Source organism: Thermobia domestica, chromosome 5, assembly GCF_964235325.1.
Source record: "Thermobia domestica chromosome 5, izTheDome1.hap1.1, whole genome shotgun sequence".
NCBI lineage: Eukaryota > Metazoa > Arthropoda > Insecta > Zygentoma > Lepismatidae > Thermobia > Thermobia domestica.
Genome location: NC_137458.1, coordinates 269,462,597 through 269,490,582, shown reverse-complemented (window position 1 = coordinate 269,490,582; position 27,986 = coordinate 269,462,597). Strand labels below are relative to the sequence as shown.

At 34.6% G+C, this 27,986-nt stretch overlaps 1 protein-coding gene across 1 annotated transcript; it reads right to left on the bottom strand.

Annotated features, from left to right (window-relative positions):
- Positions 1–16,584: 16,584 nt before the first annotated feature.
- LOC145684842 (uncharacterized) lies at positions 16,585–20,927 on the bottom strand. Its single transcript, XM_081757204.1, has 2 exons — positions 20,804–20,927; positions 16,585–17,152 (listed from the first exon to the last, which is right to left on the bottom strand). The coding sequence occupies exons 1-2, from the start codon at positions 20,810–20,812 to the stop codon at positions 16,823–16,825; spliced, it is 339 nt and encodes a 112-aa protein (XP_081613330.1). The 5' UTR covers positions 20,813–20,927; the 3' UTR covers positions 16,585–16,822.
- Between the last annotated feature and the right edge of the window lie 7,059 nt (positions 20,928–27,986).

Here is a 27,986-nt window from a genome sequence, read left to right as displayed (position 1 = left end):
ATATCTTAGAAAGAACTTATCCAAGATAGATGCTTGTCAAAAAGTAGTGATAAGATCTTAATTCAAGAATGAGCCAACACTTGTTGATAATTATATATATGCGTTTCAAATATAAATAACCCACACCACTACATTCATGTGATTCCATTTCTCATTCTTGATATGTCAGCATTTGAAATTAAGAAATAAAGTTTTGACGTATTGTTAGCGTCATACTAAAGAGATCGATTAATATATGTTTCCTGCAGTATTCAGGCCTTTAGTATGACGCTAATCATACATCAAAATGACTCTGCATAAGGCATCATATGTTTAACCTTGTAGTTGTAAGGATTTCTAAGAACAAAGATACTTAAAATAAAATCTACTGGTAAAATTTACTGTCATGCCTGGGTATAACAAACGGTTCTGCGAACTGGAAATATTTCAACAACCGGTTCTAGCGAAGCAGCTGAATAGCACCACTGGATATATCTAATTCGTAACTTCCTCAATGTTTACTTTTGAATTACTACTTAAGTAGCGCATCTTGATGTTTACAAATATAACCATGTACAGGATATTTCAATATCCTTACAAGTAGTGTTGTAAAAAAAAACGGTTTTTTTTTCTGTGAAGTTTTTTTTCAATAAAAAACATCGTTCTTTTTCATGTTTTTTTTCAAATGTCTGTTTTTTTTTCTGGCAACTATTATTTATTGATTTACTTTGCAGATTATTTAAATAATCAACAGAACTTGAGTCGAAGCCCTTGTAACTTACAAATCTTTTGTTTCTTTGTACCTATATACTAGCAAAATTGTGTGATTATTCCTTTCGACCCCAGGTCATTTTTGGCGTTTTCCTACATTTCCAGTTAGTGACTTATTGCTTAAAAACCATTCATTCGATTGACATGGTTAAGACCTTGTGTTTTAGAAAATATATGTGGCTATTTTTTGGTGTAAGTTGCATTGCAGTGTTGCCAATGGATGGGAAATTATTGAGGGAAATGTAGGGGTGAAAATTTACAAAAAATTCCCTAACCGAATTTCAAAATTTTTTGTATCTAGTACCACTGCTGCTATATGGGTTCAAGTCACCTAAAAGATCTTTGGTGTGTTGACAAAATACAGTGAAATCCTGAAGTCGCTGGCTTCCATTCAAAGAGGGAAAGAAAAGATTCTGTCATACGCATGAAATTTTGACACTTTTTACGCCTCACAAGCAAAAATCAAATATGCCGGGGCTACAGCTTCTCTAATTATCCTATTGAAACTTTTTATGGTGCGTTCTGTAGGGCAAAGAGGAAGCTTTCAGGTAGTGGTACGTTTGTTTCAATGTAGCCAGTAAGAGGGTAATAATAGAGGGGAAAAGGGAAATTTTCCGTATTTTTTTTTTACCTAAAAGCGGGAATTAATTGTTTTGGCTGGAAACACTGCCATAAGACAGATGAAAACTATCTAAAAATAAACCTTAGTACTCCAAGAATATATCCTACAAGTATCATGGCGATATATAACAAAGTAAGCATGAAATTAAAAAAAAAAAATCCCATTCTACCTCAGAAATTCACCATTTTCTTACCATTTCCCGAATATGGTTTATTAAAAACCTTAACTGTACTTTCCCTAATTATTTTAGTGAAACTTTTTATGGTGCGCTGTGTAGGCTAAGAATGAGGCTGTTAGACACTGGTACGTTTGTTCGAATGTAGCCAACAAGAAGGAAATAATAGAAATAAAAAAGGGATTTTTTTCCAAAATTTGCCCCTAAAATCTGGAATTAAAATTTTCTGTAGCTGGCAACACTACTATCAGACACACACAAACTATCTTAAAATGAGCTTTGGTATCCCTCTAATATATCCTACTAGTATTGTGACGATATTTAAGGAACAAAACTTCTAATTACCAAAAACATATTACGGTAAACAGAAAAGTAGGGAAAAACTAGAAAAATCAAGGGTTAGAACCTAAATACGAATTTTTCGTGCGTTCCCTAATTACCCCATTGTAACGATCTATACTTGCGTTTGTTAAGTAAGGACAAATGTTCGATTGGCGTAAGTTGACTTGCACTCGGACGTATAGGTACGGATTTATAAACAAAAATTTCGAATTTTTTCTCCAAATTTAGGAAAATTTTTATTTCTCTAATTGGCAACACTGCGTGCAGGCCCATCCAATTGATGTCAACAGTTAGGTATCCATCCGAGGTATCTACCTGGCAAGTCTTAAGGAGGTTTTTCTACAACGAAAGAAGCTACAGGAAAAAAAAGAAGTAAAGGAAATTCGAAATTAGAAAATTCTCGATTTTTTGACTGGGTGAAATTTGAGAAGGAAATTCGACATCACAAGAAAAAATAATATGATAAACTATAGTCCAACCATATTTTCCAAGAATAATATCCCGATATCTTAATTAGTGTCCACACAGAAGCGGATTAAACAAATGACACACCCGTGTTTGCGACTTTGGCCACCTGGACCACCGGGTATACATTTGATTACATTTTTTTGACTACTAACTTGTGTTGTTGTAGTTATAGTCTCGTCTAATAATAATATCGTTGTTGTAAACAATAACTTTATAAGGAAAATTTTTGCTCCTTTTTACATCTTAGTTCCAACACTGTTGGTGAGAAATGCAGGGTGTTTCAAAATGAATTTTGGGGTTTTAAGTCTTCGTAGTACTTATTGCATTTTACGTACAATTATAAGCAATGCATCAACTAAAAGAGTACCTCAAAGTCTTTGCTACAAGTGTTTGATGTGAGATTCATTCGTCACACGGCACACTTCTAGTCGATAGGCAAAAAAGGCCCATAAACTTTCCGCCATATGGCACAAAACACATTAAATTTAGAGGAGTCTCGTTTCAAGTGTACCATCTTCTGAGGATTTGCTGACGGCCAGATGCAAACATTATGAGTGTTCACATTAGCTTTTAGGAGAAATGTCGATTTATCACTGAAGACGACACTATCCAGAAAATCTTCATTGTTATGCAGCAATATTTCACTTGCGAAATTGGCACGTACACCGCAGTCTGTAGGCTTTAGACCTGTAGCAACTGCAAACGATAAGGACGTAGTTGCAAGCGTCTCCTTAATATTCTTCACACAGACCGTTGCACTGTACAGATTCAGTCTTTATTAAAACACAAAAACTTTCTGCTCTCTAGTCTCCATCTTTGCTGCTTGTTCTTTCTAACGGCAGACAGAAGAAACAATGCATGTACATGCGTGCGTACAAAACTGTTTGAGTTGCTCTTTCATTTGATATAATATTTATAATTGTAAGTTAATTGTAATAGATACTACAAAGTTTCAAAACCCTAATATTAATTTTGAAACACCCTGCATTACTTCAAATTGTGTCATTCTATATTCATGTCTTTTATATACATATCATCAGGGCCGGTCCTAGTCAATTTGTCGCCCCATGCAATGGCATAATTTGCCGCCTCCCCCTTTCTCCAGAAAGAACAAATCTTAAAAGTCATGATTTTAAGTATGCTACTCCAGCATGAACAACAAAGGTGAGGGTAAGTGCAGTTGCACTCAGAAAGGCTTAAATACTTACTAAAAATGCAATCCCGTTGTGTCTTTTTTTAAAAATATTAATCTATTATGTTAGTGAAAGATAAAACAAACACACCTGCAGAGGAAAGATGGTAATCCTTTTTATAGAATTCACTACCGAGCTTCAATCTCAATGTATCAGTTTGCAATTCCGGTGCCACTAGCTCTTTTATCTTTATTTCTTAATTTCTCTTCTATATCTGTTAACATTTTTAAAAAACTTGTTTCTATCTTCAATGATAAGGAACTTGTTTCTGACAAAAACAAGACTAGTTGTCATATCAAAACTGTGATAACTTACTAAATGGAACAGATATTCACTACTATTCGAGAATTGAATTCTTGCCTTTGGCAACAATCAAGCAATTTGTGCTCGGATTTATTCAACCATTTGCTTTAGCATTGTCCATGTGGCCTTAAACTAATGCAACCTAAACATAATTTATGAATGTAGTATTCAAATAGAAGGTCAGCTTAGTAAATGTAACTACCATCATCATGAAGTCTGTTTCCAACAAGAAATATTTAATTTAAATAATATACTGTACTTATGACAGATTTTGCCAGACCATCCAAATTTGCCGCTCCACGCAAATACACGTGTTGCATATATGGTAGAGCCGGCTCTGCATATCATATATATCTAGTCGACAAATTATTTATATATGACATTTAGAAAAATACTATTAGGCAAATTAGTATTAGTTTTTACCTTTAGACAAGTTACTTGAATTTTATACTGTTCGTGACAATATTTTTGTACTTATTAAAGGCCTGCTTTCACGAAAAAACAAAATTTCATTTCTACTTTTATTTCTTAGTTGATATTGATGAAAACTGCTGAAACCCGAATTGTTAATAGGCATGGTATTCATATAAATTGTAAAATATTTGTAGCGTATCAGTATCTAGCGTTTAATTTATGTTGCATTTTGCGGTGATTATACCTACATAAAAATATTTAACACTTAAATAGACGTAAGATGCATTACAAATGACTATTTGAAAAAAAAAACGAAATTTAGAAAAAAAAACGAGAGTCAATGTTTTTTTTTCTAAAAAAAACGTACATTTCTGAAAAAATAACAACGGTTTTTTCTATTTACAACACTACTTACAAGGATGGCCAGGGACCCACCAAGAATTTTTTTGAAAGGGAAATGGACAAGAGACCGACGAATGTAAAACAACAATTCTTTACACATTGCATAACTCTATTAACTACAGTTAATATGCTCTAGTGTCGCCAATGTCCTAGTTACACTCAGGGGTAAAAGTGGATCTGAAATAGTAGGGGGACGGTAGGTAGCGGCATGGCGTCCCGCCGTCCCTATCTATCTTTGCTAATATTTTTTAGGAACTGGGGGACGCCGTACATATTTTTTGGGGGTAGGGGTACGGTGTCCCCCTCGTTCCCCCGTACTTTTATCCCCTACACTGAATACCTCTTTTCGAGAGATAAGCGAAGTTCAAGCAGTGTCAATCTCTTCAGAGGAAAGATTTGATGACCATTCATACTCATCAAATTGTGTTGGCATTGTGGCACCCATCTACACTTGGCACCCATCCCATCCATCCATTGTGGCACTGTCGTGAGAACGATTGGGGAGTCACTTCAAAGAAAGAAGTAGCCAGAACTCCAGTCTAAAACCCGCGTAAGTTGCTAAAAGAGTCCATGTGCTGACTACACATCACCCCAAAGGGATGAGCATCACGAACCAGCTGGTAGAAACTGGTATTCTAAGGGTTGTGGCGGCAGAAATTAAGTTAAATGTATACTAGTACTAATTTATGGTATTTAATAAAAATTCTTAAATATTATAGTGTATAAGGAAGAAGTTAAGCAATGTTTAGCTGTCCATTTGAACATTCACAAATACATTTCAGTACCAACAAATTTTCCCGCTCTCTCATCGTTGGTCTAATGACTAGCGCACATGACTTTGCTGTATGTAGTCCTGGGCCTCATTCACGGTGAGACAGATCAAACGCACTAAAATGTTCAGATTCCACTTTAAACTGTAGGGCCTTATGCAGAGTCGTTGTGAAGCGTGATTAGTGCCATACTAAAGGGTTCGACTAACATATGTTTCCTGCAGTAGTCAGGCCTTTAGTATGACGCTAATTATACATCAAAACGACTTTGCATAAAGCGGTAAGTCTGGACCTATGTAGCCTCGCTGGTCATAATACAAATCAATCACTACATATGTATTCATAACCATTCATATTCTTAGATACTTTCCGAAGATACTCTGAACAATACTCAATGGTCAACACTGCACTGCTACACACATCACCAGTTGTTTTTCCTTGACGTCCTCATATTAGCTTGCGTTCTTTCTTTCTCATCTGTGCACTACAATTTTCCCTTATATACATGTGTTATTTTATATTTGATAGTTGGCGGATCTCTTGGAAAAGCATAGTTTAAATCCTATTTACTTCATACGATTTAATAACCAAATAAACAATAAATTCATACTTTTCTAATAGGAATTCTCTTGTCTGGAATTTATCCGAAATAGGAATTTTCTAAATTCTGGATTTTTCCGAATTGCAAAATTATTTCGACATCGGATTTTTCCGAAATCCGGTATTTTCCGTTTTTTTTATTTTACTTTCCGGATTTCGGAAAGTAAAAATTCCGGAATTGGCCATCCCTAGTATACATTATGATTCCATATATAATACTTCGTGACGGGGATAAATAGCCTCAATGCTGACGTCCCCATTAAAATTCAACCAATCAAGCAATCAATGAACCTATATAGTACTAGGCCATTTCTATTATATTACTATTATATTTTACATATTCTCCATTATATTTCCTAATGTGCACACTACCATTTTATTGCTTATTAGCAGATTTCCCTATGCAACTTACAACACATAGAAGCAGCTAGAACTTCTCATGCAAGTGTACACAAATGTATTTAATGCAGAACTTTTCGTATGAAATGTGCACAAAGGTTAAAAAAAAAAAAAAAAAAAAAAACTTTCACTATAACATTCCCATATGTTCATTTAGTTGTATTTTAAGCGTATTAAAATCAGACAAAATATTATTTCAACGAATAGAAGAATTATAGATGAAGTTTTAGATTGCGTGAAAACTGTAGTAAGAAAGAATTAGACAATGTTATCAGGATGTGTCCCGTAGTTACGCCAATCTTGCAAAACCAGTTACTGTGAAACCGTTAAACATTACCAGGAATTGAAGAGAAGTTGATCAAGTCTTAAGGTACAATTTACACTGAAAAATCTTGAACTGAAGGGCTACTAGATTCGAAGCCACCAGATTCGAACATTGAACCACCCGACTGAGAAACGAGAATGCTAACCACCAGTATCTACGTTTTATCAGTGACCTTCAAAAGTATGGAAACACGCAAATAAAGTTGAAATAATATTATAACATTGTAAAGGGAGGTTCAAATTATTTTTTTTTCAATTTCAACGCCATAAAAAATGTTATCACCATAAAAAACAACATACTAAAACTATACGCAACACTCTACCGATATCTGTACTAGTTCAAATTTACTACTAAAATACTGATTTCCGCAAAGCAAGAACTGTAAGATATATCGAGATACTTTTTTTAAAAAAATCGTTCAACTTTTCAAGAATAGGTTCCCTCCATTAAATCTTTATTCAAGTCTTAAGTGGTTTCAATTAGCCATTTCCGTTTTCAACACTTATCCTCATAGAACGAAATTGGTAATATATACAGACAAACGGTTTTCGGCAATCGAATCAGGGTCTCAACGGAACATTTACTCACAACTATAGCAACACTTTACTAAAACCGAAAATGGTTAAAATATACTATTTCCAGTTTCAACACTCATTTCAGTACAGCAAAACTGGTAAATAAAAAAAAAAAAATCGAGAAATAGTTTCTTTTACCAAACAATTCAGTATCCCAAAAATGGATTCCATCTGCTTTGTTAATCTTCTATTCAGACCAGAAGTTGTTCGAATTAATGATTTTTGTTCCAAAGTTTATTCCCATAAAACAGAGACGATAATAGATAACGACAAACGGTTTTCTGTAACCGGTACAGTGTCTCAAAGGTATATATAATCGCAACCCGCAACACGAGTACTTCCGATTTAAAATCTGATTTTCATAGAGCTAAAATTATAAATGATATAGAGAAGTGTTATTTTGAAATCTGCGTCCCAGGAGTAGGTCCTATGACAACTATTAACAATCTATTTGAACCGGAAGTGGTTCAAATCTGCTTTCAATACTGATTTCAGTAGAGCAGAAACAGTGAGAGATATTGAGATGGGTTTTTCTGCTATCGATGCAATTTCCCAATAATAGATTTCGTCTTCTCGGTTAAGTTTCTACTGAAGCCGGAAGTGACTCAACTTACCCATTTCCGATTTCAGCTTTTATCAACCCTGGAATAGATAGCGACAAGCAGTTTTCTGAAATCGATTCAGGATCTTAAAGGAACATTTCATCATAACTCACGACACTCTACTAAAACTGGAAGTGGTTGAAATTTACTACTACTTCTGGTTTCAATACTGATTTTAGTAGAGCAAAAAATGGTAAGATATCGGAAAGCGTTTTTCGCGCAATCAATTTAAAGTCGTTTCCATCTCTTCCGTCAACCCTCTATTTAATCCCGGAAGTGGTTCAAATTGACCATTTCCGGCTAAAACCATTTATTACTATAGCAGAGAAAGGAAAATAGGCACCAACAAACGGCTTTCTTACAAAATATACAGTGTATCAAAATATATGTCATCGGAACCCCCAACACTACCGAGACCGGAGATTTGCGAAAGTTAGTAGTAGTTTCAATTTCAAATCTGATTTTCATATAACAAATTGTAAATGATATTAGGAAGAAGTTTTATGCAATCAATTCGGCGTCCGAAGAGTAGGTTCCATCTCTTCCCGTAACTCTCAAATATTAAGTTTAAAATTAATGATTTTCAGGTTCAATATTTATCATTATTGAACGAAAACAGCAAGGGGTAGTAATTAGACCTAGTTTCTTTTAAATATGCAAACAGCGTCCGAGGAGCAGGTTCTACATGTGATCTAATTACTCTATTGCAACCAGTAATTATAGATATACTACTTAAAGTTGAGTATTTAATTCTCATATTATGGAACTCTGCTCTAGTTTCACACTGTGAAACCGAAAACTACTTTTTTCATATATAAGAAACGAACATAGCTAATAATTATGTGTTGAGATAATAAAAAATATACGACAATTTTTTTTCCAAGATGATTCTTCATTTCAACAAATAACTATTATAATAATATATATTTATGGTAGTTTATTATAATAAACTACTATAATAATATGATCCCAACAAAATTGATTAACTGAATTATTATAACTTTTTTAAACATCAAGGGGTTTTGGCATAAATTGTGGTTTTATGTCTCATAACTTCTTTTCTCCTCAAGGTTAGACACTATTTACTGAGAATTGTGAGAAGATTGGAAGGTTCTGAAGATGGTGCTCGAGCTCCTAACACTTTCTGTTATCCAGCGGAATAGGTTGAAATAAAGATTGCTAGATCTTAGTTGTGAAACAGATCAAGATTAAATGTCTGTTCTACTTTTTGATCTCTTATTTTGTTGTCAAGGACATATACGACAGTCCAATAACATAATGAAGTTGTTCTACGAATTAGTACTTTGTTTGAGAAACATAAAGACATTCCTATATTCTGATGTTACCAAGTACTGATTTTCACTGCAGGGTCACGATCTAGAGTACATGTATGTAAATGCATGACGTAAGCATGTAAAACGTTTAATACGAGCGATCTAAAACTAATTAAAAAATGTTTAGAATTGCTATTGATACGCGTAGTAATGGAATAGTTATATATATATAAGTCTCGTTCGAAAATGAATGTGCTTCATTTATAAAATCTCTGTGTCACAACAGTGGTACGAAATGCCTAAAACGTGTCCAAAAATGAAAATGGAAAGCTTCTATCTGGTTATTTTTAAGCATCAGGTTCGCTACAGTCTCCTGGTCTCCTAAGTTTCACCTATGGAAACGGCCAGCCGTTTATACCAGAGCTAGTAATGGAAGTCAAAGTGAACCTACTTTTGTCTATCTCGTAATACCTAATGCGCGCAAGAAATATAGCTCGAGTTTCATATGAAATAGTTTATTGTACATTCTTTCGATCTATTTAAATCAAAATGGACGTTGTTCCTGGAGGTATGTAAAGGATTTTAAGACCATACATTATTTATAATGCGTTAGTTATTATACATTTATTTTCATTAATGTTTATATCAAAAAATGTTTGAAATTATTTAAAAGTGAATCAAAACCTGAACTCAAAAGTTATATATGACGCCCCATTTCGCTAAATTTTGTATTAGCACATAATCTATGATCAATTTACTACAAGAATGTGATAAAAACAGCTGCCTTTTTTTGTACGTTGAGATTGGATAAAAGGTTGCAATTAAAGAATATTTAAGTATTTTGTTAATGTTAAACAAAAAGTAAAAAACAAAGCTAAAATTATTATAAAATAAGTGAAAATTATGTTTACAAGGTTCATGCAAGTAAGATAGTGAAAGGCAACAAATAAAAAAGGAGAAAAAATACTTCAGTATAACATAGGAAAGGATAGTCGACGTATGCATATTTTAGTTTCCATTATTTTATAATTCACAGAAATATATACAATAAATTCAATAGAATAAAGGTAAATAATTTAGTAGTACAAAAGGTGATTATTTGACAATATTAATTATATTAATTTTAGGTCCAAAAGATGAAATCATCTAATTATCAAACAAATATTTGTTTTGGATGAAAGACCATTTGAAAAGCGATCTATAAATCATAATTGAAAATTTGGAACATCACCTCTCTTCGAGGAGTGGTCGTTGTAGTGACAATATAAATGTTAGTTTTCTTGCTTGTTTCTAATATTTTGTTTGACGAAAGGTTGTATAACTAATAGGACACTATGTTTTTCAGTTGAAATACCGTATATAGTATTTCATATGTTATTAAGTAAATTGACAAGAGCAGGAGCAACGCCAGTAGGTAGTAGCCATTTGTACTCTTAAACAACGAAAGTGTAAGAAGAGATTTGATTCCTTCCTCATGAACAACTTAAAATTCTGTCTGGAAAACTGTGTGATCAGATTATTGAATAACAAATTTGCAAAACAAATAAATAGAAAGGATAATATTAATCATAGTAATAAATAATGATGCTTGTTTTGTAGAAGTTATATTGAAACTGAGGATTAATGAACAACTTAGACTACATTTTTAATTCCACATATGCTATTAAATGTATGTTATTACTCTTAGAAAATGAAAGACAATAAATACTACAAGCATATGCTACGACATTTAAATAAATATTTGTTTTTGTAACTTCCCGAAACTAGTTCGTTGCCATTAGGTGCAATTTTCACTTTCTTGGAGCACATCAAAACACAACACTACTTAGAATCACTCCATACTCCAGTTACACAAAATAACACTAAAATCTAGAATTATGTTGAAATCACTAAATTTAATTGTATATACACTCGTACACGCCTAACACAGCACTTCACTCATATATTACACTACAAAACAATGGAAAAGATAGAAGTTGTTTCTTATTACGCTTTTTTCCCTTACTTTAGAAAGAAGAAAAGACATTTTAGGAACTGTCAATTTTTGTGCAATTACAATATAACTTGTGAAAGACTTTTTTTCTCTCTCTCTCTTTCGCGAAATGCTCTCTTAATTACTTTCAAAGCGGCTGACTAATATATCGAGCCCTTGTAAGAAGTGAAAGTATGCTGAAATTGTTGTGCTCCAATAGGTTAATTTTGGGATTATTTTCTGTGGCAATTAAAACGCATTTCCTGTAGTTTTCTTTACTCCACGGGAAGACAACCAATACATACTCACGGAGCGGCAAATATATGGGACCACTTTTTGTATAAACCCAAAATACAAAATACAAACAAAAACTTTACTTTTCTAAATAAAACTATATACATTAATGGGTTACTTAAAAAAAGTGAGGGGGCAAGTGCCCTCCTTTGTCCCCCCTAATCGCCGCCCATGCTCATGACTATGAACTTCCAATTCCTCTTAATAAACGAAGAACAAAATGTAAATCCTTGCCCACCTACTTAGTTTAAAACCTAATTGGTTGAAAGAATGCACATAACTATACGGTATGTATATACTGTATATCTATCTATCTATCTATCTATCTATCTATCTATCTATCTATCTATATATATATATATATATATATATATATATATATATATATATATATATATATATATACAGGGTGTTTAATAAGTAATGGTCAGAAATTAAACCGTAGATAGTACACGCCAAAACTAACAAAAAAGTCTTAGTAAACATGTGTCCGGAAACGCTTGGTAACGGAGATAGGGGCTGTCGAAAGTGTGGGAAAATGAAGTTTAGAGACAAATATCTGAAAAAGTATGAATCGGACAGAGGACGGTCCAATGAATGACTATCGAAGTCAGACCTGCGCTATGCAGAAATGCATGGTTGAGAACTTTGCAATGCGCGCGCAAGGGTTTCCCCAAAGAAGCGGAGTGATTCCCGGAAAATTGTCCAAGGAAAGGGGGTTCGAAATGAACATCGAGGGCGAGTCTATCCAGCAGTAATTCAAAGGTCGTGGTACCAGGTCGAAAGCTCGAAAAGATAAAAAATGGCGGACAATGTTTACGTGCCGTGCGTGGTTGCATAACCAGCAGGAAATGAGAGAGGCAGTCAAAGAAAGGTGGTGGTGCATGTTGTGAACTACTTCAGAGCACATTCCTACGACGAATTCACAAGTACGGAGTAGTCCTTTACTGTACCAATACCAAGGTAAAACAAACGATGCGCGAAAATGAATGGAGTGCCCGAGAGGAACACTGGTAGAACATGTAAGCCAGCTGGAAATACTGAATCGGGGTTGCAACAGACGTTGAGCTCACCTTGGGTGCATGATGTTGCGAGTTCAAATCCAATGAAGTGCCCATTGAATGCAGTGGTGCATGTTGTGAACTACTTCAGAGCACATTCCTACGACGAATTCACAAGTACGGAGTAGTCCTTTACTGTACCAATACCAAGGTAAAACAAACGATGCGCGAAAATGAATGGAGTGCCCGAGAGGAACACTGGTAGAACATGTAAGCCAGCTGGAAATACTGAATCGGGGTTGCAACAGACGTTGAGCTCACCTTGGGTGCATGATGTTGCGAGTTCAAATCCGCTGAAGTGCCCACCGAACGCAGTGGTTCTGATCCCAGATTTTCCAAATCGAGGTTCCTCCTTCGAAGCTCCTAAGCTCGTTTAAAGCAACAATAACTCAATCAATCGAGCGCCTGTAGATTGCTCATTATTTGGTTCATCCCCTGTACGTATACGTAAAGAAAAAACTGTGTACGCGGTTCTTGTCAATCAGCTGGTAAGCCAGGAAATATGGAATGGAAGACGTGAATTGGAAACACGTTTGCCTTTCCAAGTTTGTTTATTATGTTGCCTGAATGGTTCTGCTACAGGTCTACATGCTTTCGTCGTATCGAAGTAGTCGCTTGGGAGAATGATTCAGAGTGTAGAGGTTCATTGTCTTCACTTGTCTTTCTCGCCTACAGTGAATGTAGTAGTTTTGTGTGTTGAAGAGGTGTCAAATGCGCTTGCCTTTACAGTTTTGTGGATGTACTTACTTCACCGTATTGCGGGGAACAGTGCAATAGTTTCAGTAGTGTTGCAAAGCCATGGGGATGCTATTTGTGCAGTGTTAATTAGTGCTATTAATGTGTTGCCAAATTATTGTTTACCTTGCCATTGATACAATGTACAGTAATATTGAGTATGCTGACATGTACTTTATGTACGGCAAAGCAAACGGGAATGTGGTAGAGGCCGCTAGGTTATATCGCGAGACTTTCCCTACGAGACAGCAACCAGCCGGAAGAACATTCAGCAGAATACATCAGCGGCTACGAGAACATGGGAGCTTTTCACATTGTTCCAGGCCGGGAAGGCCAAGGACAGTACGTACCCCTGAATTAGAAGAACGCGTGCTACAGGCAGTGGACGAAAACCCAGGAACGAGCATAAGACGTGTGGGACTTGCCGAACGCGTATTCAATGCTCTCGTATGGCACATTCTCCATGAACAGCAGTTGTACCCATACAATCTGCAACGTGTCCAACCTCTGCCCTCCCACAGACTTTCCGACGAGAATGCAGTTTTGTCAGTGGCCTCGCAGACAAATTACTGGCAATCTTCATTTCATTGATGGCATCCTATTTACTGATGAAGCACAATTCACCCGGGATGGCATTGTAAATTTTCACAATTCTCATGTATGGGCCCCTGAGAATCCACATGCAATAGTGGAGGTAGGACATCAGCTTAGGTTTTCCTTAAATGTGTGGGTAGGACTCTTAGGTGATCGAAGGACCATTCTTTCTTCCTAATGCATTAACTGGGATCCCATATTTGCGATTTTTCCAATACGATTTGCCGCGTCTACTCGAAGATATACCTCTCGATAGGCGTCAGCGACTGTGGTTTATGCATGATGGAGCGCCAGCACATTTCTTTAACCGTGTCAGAGAACATTTACATGCTCGATTCGGACGAAACTGGATAGGACGTGGGGTTCCTATTGCTTGGCCACCGCGCTCCCCGGACTTAAATCATTTAGATTTCTTTCTCTGGGGCCATGTGAAATCGCAAGTTTATTCTACCCTTGTTGCAACATTAGAAGACCTTCGAGAAATGGTGGAACAATGTTGTGGACATATTCAACAGGATGCCGACATGTTATCAGGAGTACGTGGATCTTTGCAAAGACGGGTATTCTTCGCATGAATGGACGACACTTCCAACATTTACTTTAATGATAGAGGTGAGTAAATTTCTCATGTATCTCTTCTGGGGTTACATATCTGGGTATTTACTGTTTACCTTATGATCAATACTGTACACATTACCAATATGACGATTTCTGTTTGTTGATATGGACAAACACGACATGCCCATCATTTTTTGTTTGTTGTAATACGCTTACGCGTTCAACATGCGGAATGTTTCAGATTCGCCTCCCACATACTCGAATGTTGTCATGCTTTTCCCATTGCAATCCAGTTTGCGGATATTCGTTACGTTAACTGCTTAGCACATAATGCTTCATCAGTGCCTTGCATACCGTTTGATTTACCTAAGTGTTGCCACACTTGTACGTATGCATTAGTTCTCGGAATTCTTCCTGGAGCCATTTACAACGTACATCACCACACTTCGATTGCGTCTCTCATTTCCTGCTGGTTATGCAACCACACCCGCTGGTTATGCACGTAAACATTGTCCGCCATTTTGTATCTTTTCGAGCTTTCGACCTGGTACCACGACCTTTGAATTACTGCTGGATAGACTCGCACCCGATGTTCATCTCGAGCCCCTTTCCTTGCACAATTTTCCGGGAATCACTCCGCTTCTTTGGGGAAACCCTTGCGCGCGCATTGCAGAGTTCTCAACTATGCATTTCTGCATAGCGCAGGTCTGACTTCGATAGTCATTCATTGGACCGCCCTCTGTCCGATTCATACTTTTTGAGATATTCGTCTCTAAACTTCATTTTGATACACACTTTCGACAGCCCCTATCTCCGTTACGAAGCGTTTCCGGACACATGTTTACTAAGACTATTTTATTAGTTTTGGCTTGTACTATCTACGGTATAATTTATGACCATTACTTATTAAACACCCTGTATATATATATATATATATATATATATATATATATATATATATATATATATATATATATATATAAAATGAATATTACTATTACCGGCATGATATAACAAAAAATATCAGTATTAAAGTTTCCATTGTGGTGGTGAAGTGCACAATAGAAATTAGTGTAAGATTTTGTTGTAATAAGTTGGAAGTTTCCACCATATTAGCTCATGACCAGTTTCGATGTTAACAGATAGTACTAATTGTTAAGCACCAAACAAAACTCTCGCAATGTTTCACAAAACTTTTTTTTTTCTTTTTGTAAGTTATTTTAAACACGATAATAAAGTTGAAGATTCGCCTTTGCACTGCTGAAATCTCAAGGAATAAACAAGGCTACCTTGAAACGCCGTTCAAGTTGGAGTGAATTTATCATCTGATAGACTCCAAGGAATAAATATGTTATATTCGTAAGCCTCAATCACGGTCTGGTTTAAATGTGGTTATTTCTTGGAAAGGTAAATTTATATTATCCTACGGAAGTGTGGATTCACTTTCTTAATTCTTTCAAAGATTTCAACTAGAAACAAAAGACCCAAAGGTTTTGTTTATTGAAAATTGGTTAATTTTTTGCTTAAGTTATGTTTAAATATGGCATTTTAAGACGCAGAGGAATTCACCCTTTCCCCTCTGATATTAGACATCAAAGATGGATTTACGATAATATATAACAGCTGAGTTTCGTAAAAGTGAGAGAATGTTTACGAAGTGTATTGAAGAGGCATCTATTTTTAGAAAATTGGGGAGAAGATATAGTCATCCTTTACTCTTAACCGATTTGAACAGCAGCAAAGTATCTCCTTCCCCTTAAAAAAAAAAAAAAAAAAAAAAAAAAAAAAAAAAAACATGCACCACGTTGCATCTGAGTAAATAATAATATATAAGAAATTTACAGTAGAAATTTAATTCCTCAAAATATTACCATCTTATTCTTATAGATAAAACAATAGACACATTTCCTAATTATGGACGAAAGCACACCTTAAGTTTCATTAAATTCAAATATATTTGTATATAACGTAATATTCAAGTATATAACGTAAGTTGTCATGGAACAGACGGGAAGACACACAGTTTAACAGCTAAGAAACATATATTCATATTGATCCCATTGGTAGAAGCTGTGTGATACTTGTTTCAATTAATGTATATCTAAATACTAAAAGGATATAGAAGTATTTCAGTTTGGATTCATTATGAAATTGCATTGTGATTTATACTTGTATATTTTTTGTTTTATTTTTAATGATGATAACAATAACATTATTTCTGAATTTTATGCTACAGTTTCAAGCACACACTCAAACAGAATTTAGATCCATTCCATCAACAATTGTCCGTAATGCACACGCTTAGTCCACTCTTATCCAAGGAAATATAAGGTTTCTGACAATTTTTCCCTCCTCATATGTTTGTGTTTAGGGTGCGACATCTACCTTATTTCTTCAACCAATGACCTCTACGGCAGGTAGCCCTGAGATAAACTCAGTGGCAACAACTGTAGGAACTCCATACGTTGTAGCTGGCTTAGGTGGAGCATACACTGGTACTGGTGCTGGTGGTGGCGGAGCGTAGATTGGCACAAGTGGTGCATAAACTGGTGGAGGTGGCGGTGGTGGAGGGGGAGGAGGAGGAGGTGGTGGTGGTGGTGCATAGACTGGAGGTGGTGGAGCATATACTGGAAGTGGTGGTGGTGAATATACGGTGGCTGGTGCTGACAGGAGTACAGGAACATCAGCTAATGTGACTGCTGCACATACAAGGAGCACTAACAACTGGAAGAGACAAGAATAACATTTCATGAATAATAAAATTATGTATATCTTACTGAACCATTAATCATTATTATAAAATATTTTAATTCAAGTCATTCTGATATTAAAACCTTTGATGTTTCGACTTTTACGTAGTGATAAGATTTCAGAATGCATTGAGCTATTAAATGATAATAGAGATACTTCAAATGTGTAAGTATATTTTGTTTTGTTAGAAGCAGAATTGTTTAACTTCAGTAATATCTTCTAATATTATCATAGGTAATGTCAGTTGTATTACAGCAAATTACAACGATTGAATATCAAATCACATTTCTACTTTCCTGTTTGTTTATTTTTTAGAATCAAATTTTGCAAATTTAATTTCAGAGACTTCGATACTAACAGGAACTCTGACATTTTTATACAGATATTTAGATTCAATAACAATAGTATTTTATTATATTGTTCGTTTTAGCTTAACGTTTTACTTTAATAGACCTATTAAATAAGTTATTACAAATTTATTTAGATTGCGTATATGGGTAAGCAACGCCAGTTCTTAACATTACTTCAATAAATGTCAGTCTAGTTCAGTGTTAGTTCGAGAGCCTCATATAACACCCTTAACGGAAAAGTTAGGAGCTATTACCTTCCACAAATGTCATTTTCAAGTTCTGCTGTCTCTTAAGTTCTGCTGTCGCTCTCATTGTCATTTGCTGTTTCTTAAGATATTCTATGAGCCGCTGTGTCTCAGTGTTAGAGCGTTCAAATCTGGTGCTTGATGTTCCTAGTTCGATCCCAGCTCGGACCAAGTGAACTTTGCAGTGGACAAACACCGTGTGCGTGGGTTTTGTCGGGGTTTTCCTGTTTTCTCCCACTTTCTTCATTCCACCATTTTATTCATTATTTCATTATTATCGTCTCCTTTAGCCTAGCCGGCATAACCTTGAGACCTAAAACTTAAAGGCTTCATTTCATTTCATTTCTTAAGATATTCTACCGGTAAAATGTTCATAGATTAGCAACAAAACTGCGCTTAGACGTTCATGTTTCTTTTTTTTTTAATCTCCCTGCCCATCTCTCTCTGTAAGGCATACTTTATACCTTATTAACAGATAGAAATTCAAATCAAACAAATGCAAATCTTGTGAATAATTGAGACCTTTTTTCAAGACGAAACAGTGAAATTTCCTATATATATATATATATATATATATATATATATATATATATATATATATGGTTGTAGGATTAAAACAGCTTTGGAAAAAGAATTAAGCATCTTTTTTTTTCTAATGAGACTTTATTCTATGAAAAATAAAAGTTACTGCCCACTTTTTTTTTTTTTTTTTTTTTTTTTTTTTTTTTTTTTTTTTTTTTTACGGAAGCAAAATAAAATCTTCCAATTATTGTTAGCAATGAACGACATACTTTTTTCACGCCACAAAATTTCATTTTTTCATACTCTCAAAAACGTTGCGTGAGAATTAACCAAAATTATTTTGTTCACCTTAATGTGATTTCTGAACTGATACATGGCTTAACTTTTTAAAATATTTTAGTTAAACATAAACTAAAATTTAATAGTTAATTATACTTTGATGCTTATTCTGATTTTCTCATTAACTGTATTCAGTACTGTCACAGGGCTTGAGTTATAATGGAGAGGTTTATGTTTAGAGAAAAAACAGTTATTTAATATTATTCATTTTTTAAAAAACTAAACTTAAATATTTACATTCACTTATATCACTTTATTCGTCTCAGTAAATTCTATAGATTAATTACTACATGACTAATATTTGGACAATTTTTCCTCCGTTAACGGTACTATTATAGTTAGGTAAAACTTAATTTTAAATTATAGAAACACTGAACGCTGAAACACATCTGAATTCTCGTTGTTTGCAGGGACACAGTAAGTTATATGGTAAATATTTGAAAGTTATATTTGAACCTCTCCCTCCCTTGGGATGCGTTTTAGCATCAAAGTACATTCATATAAACAAAGTTGGAGTCAAAATCTATTTTTTTTTAAAAAAAAATCATTGTAAACGGTTTTGCAGTAGTGTTCTTATCACAAGGCGTATACAAATTGGAAAATATTATTTAGAAGCAAAATTTTCGAATTCGGACATTTTATTTTCCTTGAGAAGTTTTTGTATAGGTTTGTGTCTCCCGAACTGAAAAAAACTCGTGAGATACTCTATTGGAAGTTTCTTTGTTTATCTATTGAAGATACATTTTAAATCAAAAATCAAATGTTAACAATGTAGCTGGTGCCAAGTATTAGGTTAACTGCTCGAAAATTAATTCCAGGCGGGTAAGTTGATCTTCCCGTGATGATGTGACAAATGACGTCGCTTAATTTTTATTTACGTGTTTATTTTATTATATTTACGTACTTTACTAAATTTTTAACATTTCCTTAATAAGTCCTTAATTTGCTTGCTATTACAACGAATGTCTTCATTAAATGAATTAAATTTCAATTAGCATATCTATATATATAAAAGAGAACGTACAATTTTTTGTCCGCTCATCACGCTAATACGGCTGAACCAATTTCTTTCATTTTTGGGGGGTTATTAGGATTTGGACCCTAGATGGTTTTTATCATATCACTTTAATTTTTAATTACCAGTGTCTTGAGATAATTGACCATTCAGGTGTCCATAACGTACAAATCCTTTGTTATTAGTTCATCATAGGTAAAAATAAACGTATTTATATGCAACCCGCATGACCGTGTCACTCGGCGGGTTAACATAAATGACAGGCGATATACAGCGTAAAATAGCTTGAATCTTCTGTTTAAAATTTTTTAATTGATTTGCTTATTTTTACAGACACTTTTACAATATGCCAGCACCGGGATGACCGCAGCGAAGCGGGGCGGGTTAACATAAATGACAGGCGATATAATGTTAAGATTTACTGCAATCTTCTATGGTTTTTATCATATCACTTGAAAGCGAAAAAGTAAAAATTATCTAAGTAACAAAGTTTATTGCGTTCCGGGGTGACCGCAGCGAAGCGGGGTGAACGCTGCTAGTTAGTAATATTGGGGCATGCAAGGACTGTCTTTATCTCTAGTGTGAAGGGTTCCTGGTACGTACAAGGAAAGAAATCATGCTAATTTCTGGCAGACAATCACGTTTCCTTCATGCGTTTCCTAAGCTTTTTACTTTCCTTCTACTCCATTCACCAAAAATTAATTCGATATTTTTTATCTTCTTCAGTATTTGTGTCTTTGGCATGATCGTAAAGCTAACTGAAATTCATTATATTAGGGAATTTCGTGATCAAGCAAGTCCCCCCCTTCAAAATTAACCTAGCTTATGAAAAGTTGCTTTCGTCCCTATCTTGAATTAAAAGTCTGTCATTGAATTGATGAACAATTAACATTCTTATTCGCAAAGAGGAAGTCTCGGATATGACGAGAAAAAAAAAAAAAGAAATTCTGCTTTTACACATTCTTTCTAGTCTAGATATTTCCCCCATGTTTCATAGGAAGTTGGCGTTCCTAATTTACTGCAGAATATTCATACTTCATTAGACAAATAGAGGTAATTAAAAAAGTCAAAATTCCGAAACAAACTTGAGTAATTTAGATTGAATAAATAAATGAACAACTAAGTATTCTAAAATTAGAAAACTCGTACTTACAAACTTCATAATGAATGTTGTGTCTATGAAATAGAATCTTCCAAACTATGTAAAATTTCAGTAAATCTTTGGGTTTTATACTTTTGAAAACTTTTAAGGTAACATGTTGTTATCCGTTTTTTTTTTTTTTTTTTTTTTTTTTTTTTTTTTTTTTTTTTTACAACACAGATAAGTTCGGAAGGCAAAGAGACATTCATGTATCACGAATATGTATTTTCGTAAGGAACTAACTAATTTTTCCTACCTTGATAATAATCTAGATCTAGTAGACATATGTTGTTTCTGAAATATTTTTAAGGTCGTGGTGAACAAGAATTGCTATAGGATGTATAGTTGTCAGCTATATCAAGATAATACTGGAAGCCATATATTTTTCTATCTTTACCGGCGCCTAGTTCATAAGTGGTTATATTATTACTAAAAAAGTGTACATTAAAAACACGATATTCACCTCGTTTATAGATTAAATTTAAAAGTGAAACATGAAGCAGAATGCGCACGTATATAAGTTTTATTAAAGTAATGGAATATACTAATTCGTTAATTTCCAAAGCGCCTCAATAAAATTAATGTGATTATTAAGAAATGCACGGAGCCTTAAGGAAAATATTTGATGAAACAAGGCACAAACACACAGGTGATAGAGACAATTAGACAATGTGAAACATCCCCATAAAGACCAACTATCAAACTGGATATAAGATACAAAAGTGTAAAATGGACAGAATACACGAGCTATATGTGTCTTCTTAAATTTTAAAGTACCACGACTACTTTCCGACGCTAATAAGACAGTAATCATAAAAAACGAAATCGTGGAATAAAGAAAGGAAGAGGAAATGGAAGATTCCCAAAAATACCCAGCACAAGGTCTCTGTCTACCAGGGGCGGATCCAAGGGGGGTGATCGGGGCGATTACCCCCCAGAAGAGGAAACTTTCTTATTTTATATAATAAATAAAATCCATCTCAAAGTTTGGAACCCTTAAAAGTAGCAGTATGACAACCCACTTCGCGCAATTGGGATCATACCAAAGACCACATGCACCAGAGTTAAGCGTTCTATTTTATTTTTATTTATTTTTTTGTTAAATTAAATTTTATCTACTAGCCACCGCCGTCCAAGTTCTAGTTAAGAAATATGTGCGAATAAGAGTTCTAGTTAAGAAACTTGTGAGAAGGAGATCTTTTGCTAGCTCAAAGGGTCCTTATCTACTATCAGGGCCGTCGCGTGGGTTGAAAGCGCCCAAAGTGAGAATTCCCAGCCCCCTTCCCCCAATGTGTTATGAAAAACAACCAGAGTTTATTCTCTACTCCTAGATTTAAATATAGAATGTAAGATTATAATGTGAAACAAAAGAAGTTGGTATTATGTCAGTTTTTAAAAGTTAATGGTTTTTGTAGTTAAAACATAAAAAGTTAATGAAAACATGGTTCTTGAATTACTCAAATCGAGTGCTATTTTTGCTTATTTTCAACTTGATACACATCAACATAGTAATAGCATAAAATATACAAATATTAAATTCCAATATATATATATTTCTCACAGAGGGCTGGAGAGAGTTTCAGTTGAATAATCCTAGATGGTGTTTTATTTTACCAGTAATTTTCAAGTCCAATACTCTATCTGGAGTCCCTCAAGGATCTAATCTAGGTCCCCTGTTATTTCTTCTTGTTATTAATGATATTCCTCTGTGTATTAAAACTTCTCAAGTTCTTCTTATTGCCGACGATCTCAAATTATACTCCAAAGTAAGTTCAAATTGACGACTGTGTGGAACTTCAACAGAATCTACAGAGCATTCAAATATAGTGTGATAAGAATAAATTAGTCCTGAATGTGTCCAAATGCAAATCTGTATTTTTCACGAGGAAAGAAAATCCAATTAACTTTACCTATATAATAAGTGGCACTTCCTTGTCTACCCCAAATACGATCAAAGATCTAAGAGTTATATTTTATAGCAAACTATCCTCTGCCCTACACTTTGCCGCAATAACGAGTAATGCATATAGAAATCTAGGTTTGATTTATAGAATAGGACAAGATTTCTACAAAGTATTAACATTTATAAGGTGATATTTTTCGTATGTGAAGTCAAAATTAGAATACTGTTTTACTGTATGGACACCAAATGTCACTAAATCCTCTGATACAATAGAAAATATACAGTTTAAATAAATAAAAAAAAAAGTGATTGCATACAAGAAAACCGGTTTCTTCCCAAAGTATGTCCCCTATATAGACTTAGTAACGAATTTTAGTTTTCAAACATTAGAAAAAAGGAGCTGGGTATTTGATTTGTTGTTCTTAAATAAATTATTAAACGGTAAAATTGATTGTAAAGAATTAGTTTCGGAAGTGTTATTACATGTCCCAACAGGTAAGACTAGAACAGCAAACACTGGGACATTCTATTGTAGAAAAGCAAGAACTAACATATTACATAAGTCTCCTCTGTGGAGAATGTGTGCTCCATATAACGAAATGATTAGATTCCATGTAGTAGATGTATTTAGTAATGTCCGAAAACAAGTTCGAAACAATTGTCAGGCAATAACTTCTGCATAATTAAACGAAGTATATTCGTGTATATACGAGAGTGTATGTATATGCTAGATAAGTATGTACACGACACTATAACTGGACATTAAGCCTGTTGTATTGTCTTTATGAAATAAATAAATAAAGTTTACTTAGCCGTGGGCTGATCTTCTTAAAATATCTGAATTAAACATTATTTTAGAAAAATTCATTTACAAATATACTCTGAATTTCTTGAATTTTGTTGATTGGTCGTCCCGGCACCCCCTTAGTCACGTTCCCGGTCGCACTCCCACGCGACGGCCCTGTCTACTAGTGAGGGTTAGGATATCGATATTAAACATAGTGAATTAGCAGAACCCAAGATTCAATAACGAACTTTTCTTTCAGTGGAGACTATACTTCGATTGTCATATAATGATAATATACGGTATAGTAAAATTAACATTCGGCTAGCTGGAAACTGCACCCAGACCCCCACATTAGCTCGGCCTACGGCCTTCCACTTCTCATATCCATACAAAATTTCTCATTTTAAGGAATTTCGAAATCTGGCTATCTTATAACAATTGCAACCCCTACTCTTTTTTCTTTCCTTCTAATGGAAACATCTAAAAATACTGAAACCTGTCTTATGTATTGGCATGTCTTTACTCTTTACTCTACGCGGCTAAGCGGTTAGCGTACGCACCTTTGGCGTGGGAGACCCGGGTTCGATTCTCGGTGGGAGCTCATGTGGTTCGGATTCCACGTTAATCAGAAGGTCCACGTCTCATATGGACTCGCTGCTGAACGAGACGTTAAAATCAACTTAACTCTTAAGAGACTTCGAGATATTTTCATCTTATTTTATGAATTTTTACAACTCCACTTTTTTCTTCCGGACGTTTTTCTTAACTCCTAAGAGGAATATCTAACAACACTGAAAAATGTCTTTAATTATTTTAAATGAAAAGCATAAATAAAAAATTTCATATTTGTAACCTTAACGAATTTCGACAATTTCTATCCAATTAAAACAGTTGTAACCCCATCCATTTTTCTTCCCCCTTTTTCCTTCCCTTGTAGGGCAAATATCAAAAAACGGTGAAACACGTGTCTAGTTGTCTTAAATGGGAAGCCCAAGTAGCGAATTTTATGTCTCCAATGTTATGACATTCCGAGATATGAACATCTGATTATAACAATTCTAATTCCTGCTCCTTTCTCTTTCCTTGTAGGTCAAATATCCAAAAACGGTGAAAGATGTATCTAATTATTTTAAATGAAAAGTTCATATACCAAATGTAATGCCTCTAACTTTTCAGATATGCTGAGATGTGGTCAGTCCAAAATAATAACTGCCACCCCTCTTTACTTCCTTCCCCGTCGATTTTTTTTTTTTTTTTAATCCTTACTCTGTGGGACCTTACATCATAAATCTCATTATCTGCCTAAGTTTCAAGATTCTAACTTAAGAGTTTTGATCTGCGCGTTGAACAATCAGTCAGTCAGCCAGGACTTCTTTTACATATAGGTCTAGAAATAATCTTTTTCGTTTCTTAAAAGCATCTTTCAAATAAACCCCACTTACCGGTCAAAATTAACGATGAACGATAACCTCAATAGCTCAGCCCCTAATTAAGCTAAGAAGATAGTTCTGGTATCAATATATTTCCAAAAGATGAAGCTTTCACCCTTATGCATTTTATGTATATGGTGGCACCTGGTCCTCAACTAGAGGGGCCTAGGGGGGGCCTGGCCCCCCAGGCCTCAATATAAATTTCTATTATTAATTCAAAAAACACAATTTAGATATTTGTAAGATATTTTTTGGCGACTTGGCCCCCTAACATATTCATGCCCCCCAAACCTCTGTGGTTGGTTGCGAGCTTGGGTGGCGGAGGGAGGGGGTTAAGTTAATGTCTTTTTCTTTTGCATCAGGTTTTTTTTAGAAGGTAATCCCACCTCTTGGGGTACATCCATATAAATTGGTATGTGAAACAAAGAAGTAGTCCATTACATGGTAAAACCCCGTATGTGTAATTGTTGCTTATATGGGGGAGGGGGCAAAATTGGCCAATTTTTTTGAGTCTCTGAGTTAAATTACATTTATTTTCTCTATAGTTCCATATAAGACATCTTTTCACTCAATTGGTTTAGAAGTATAATTCTTGTTACTGTACATGATGCGAACAGCAAAAATGATATGGTTATATGTTATGTCCATATGGCGGATCGGATGGCCAATTCGTACTCGGCAGCAAGAAGAACCAGGAAGTGGCCGACTAAGTTGTTCTTCCATCTCCTGCACGTCGTTCTGGTGAACGTATTCGTGGTATGCCCCAACGCTTCACCGACGCATTTTTAGTTTCGGAAACAGGTCATGCCATACGTGGATTGGTGGCGCTGGGGAGAGAGGAGAAGGGGCGCCCGAAGAAAATTTTCTAGAGGAGGGCGCATCTCCATGGATACTATATTAGGCTGTATTTAATATTCCGTAGTTTGCTATATTACGTATACATTTTCGTGAGCCAGAGGGGGGCCTGGGCCCCACCCTGGCATCCCCTTCGGACACCCACGGAGAGGGGGGTAACCGCTCGCAAATTTGATTCATGGCGCGGATCCGTACCTAGAAACAATAAATCCAGAGACATCTTGGAACATATTCCAACCCAACTTGACAGCTGTAGACAATCTTATAAACAAGTATAATACTACTAATAATAACATTAGTACTAATATATAGACTCTAATAAATTTATCTAGTAATTCTCAGTTTCGAACTCCAAATCGGCATCACTGTTCTCACCATTTTTTTAAAATTCATATTAACACAACTCAGTACAACAACAATGCTTTCACTGGCTTATAAATAAAATTAAATTTAAAGAATGGATTATGGTTGCTATTAGCTACTCTCAAACTGGTATTGATTTATTTTAATGGGATTGACTGTTAAAAACCTCAGTGTGAGTGTTTTAGAGTTATTTAATGACATTTATAACTTGTTCGTATATTCAAAAACTGAAAAAAAAAAGGTGCATTCTAAATTTTCATATATTCATTTATTATTATCGTATATAGTATTAAAGTTTAAACTACCATAAGGTTGGCAAGTCTGTTCTAAACTTCTTTTCTGGTCATGTCTTGATTCGTAACATAAGATGTAAAAGAATTGTATTCATCCGCTAAAGCCGTTCCTAGATTTGTTTACCGAAAATTGAGACCTCAGTTATTTTAAATGATTTATTATTCTTTGCGTTCTTCGGGCCTATAATATGTCATAAACAATACAGAATTAATCATCACTAGAGCAACCCAAAGCATAAAAAGCATAATAGCAATTTAGACATGTGGTTGACACCTTGAACATGGTTGTCGTTGTTTAAGGATCCAGAAGAAACTAATTTTAAAAGCATAATAAAGCAGAATTTTATAAAATAAAGCATAAAGCATAATTTAAAATATATAACACAATTCTTGGAAAATTCTGTATAACTGCAAGTTTAACATACTATCAAGGTGACCAGAATTTTCACTTGCGAAAACGGAACGCATACGAATCGGCTACGGGGGGTGGGGATATCTGACTTCCAGATTGCATTTTGGGACTCAGCAGTGTTCTCAATTTAGAAAATACACAAATAAGAGTGATAACACACCGTTTCTAACTTTACGTGTACCACACAACAAATAATAGTCCCTAATTGCAAATTCTACCCAACAATTCTTTTAACTAGTTGAACACTCAGAATTCCCACTTGAGCCACGAACACTCAATTCCCATTTGAAAATTCAGAAGCTCTAGACACGGCTGAACCTTGGCACCGAGTGTTGGTACGGAAGAGAGTAGAATTTGCATTGACGATTTACATTTTGAATAATAATTACGGGACATCTAGGTCATTTTTACTTAAAAACGGGACATTTAGGCGTCCCGTTCGAGAATCAGAAGAAACGGGACAACGGTTGGAAAAAAGGGACTGTCCCGGCTAAAACGGGACATCTGGTCACCTTGCATACTATATTAATATTTTTTTAAAAACCAATATTTACAAAGCAAAATCATTGAGAACACAACAATGCAACAATGAAAAGCTAATTTTTACATAATTAGCTTTTTATTTATGTAAACTTTTCGGTGTAATCCTTTGATGTGGAGAAAAAGAAGGAAATGAAGAAAACTTTTCGCCAACAATGAATAGTACACAAGAACTCCACACTATATTGTTATGTGTACCTCTTGAACTTGAACACTTTCTATATTTTTTTGTGATCTTTTACTTTCCCTTTCTGTATATATGCACCTCTAAGGTGCACACAAGTGAAACAAAAACTGACTCGAGTAAAGCATATCTCTTTACAATGCATTAAGTAGAAATCTCAGAAACTGGTTGCATAAAATATTAATAAATAGATCAAGATATTAAGAATATTTAATGTATATTAAATATTTTACATTATACACGATTAATATAAAACAATGACTGAAATTAACAATAAAGCATAACGTGGGTTGCTCTAATTATCAGAACGGAAGTGCCGCGAATACTACATTTCTCTCGATCAAAGTTTTATGTTTCGAACTCCAATTTCCAATTTTTGATGTTTTAACTGTGTGAAACTTTAAATTGTTGTTCAATGTATAAAAATA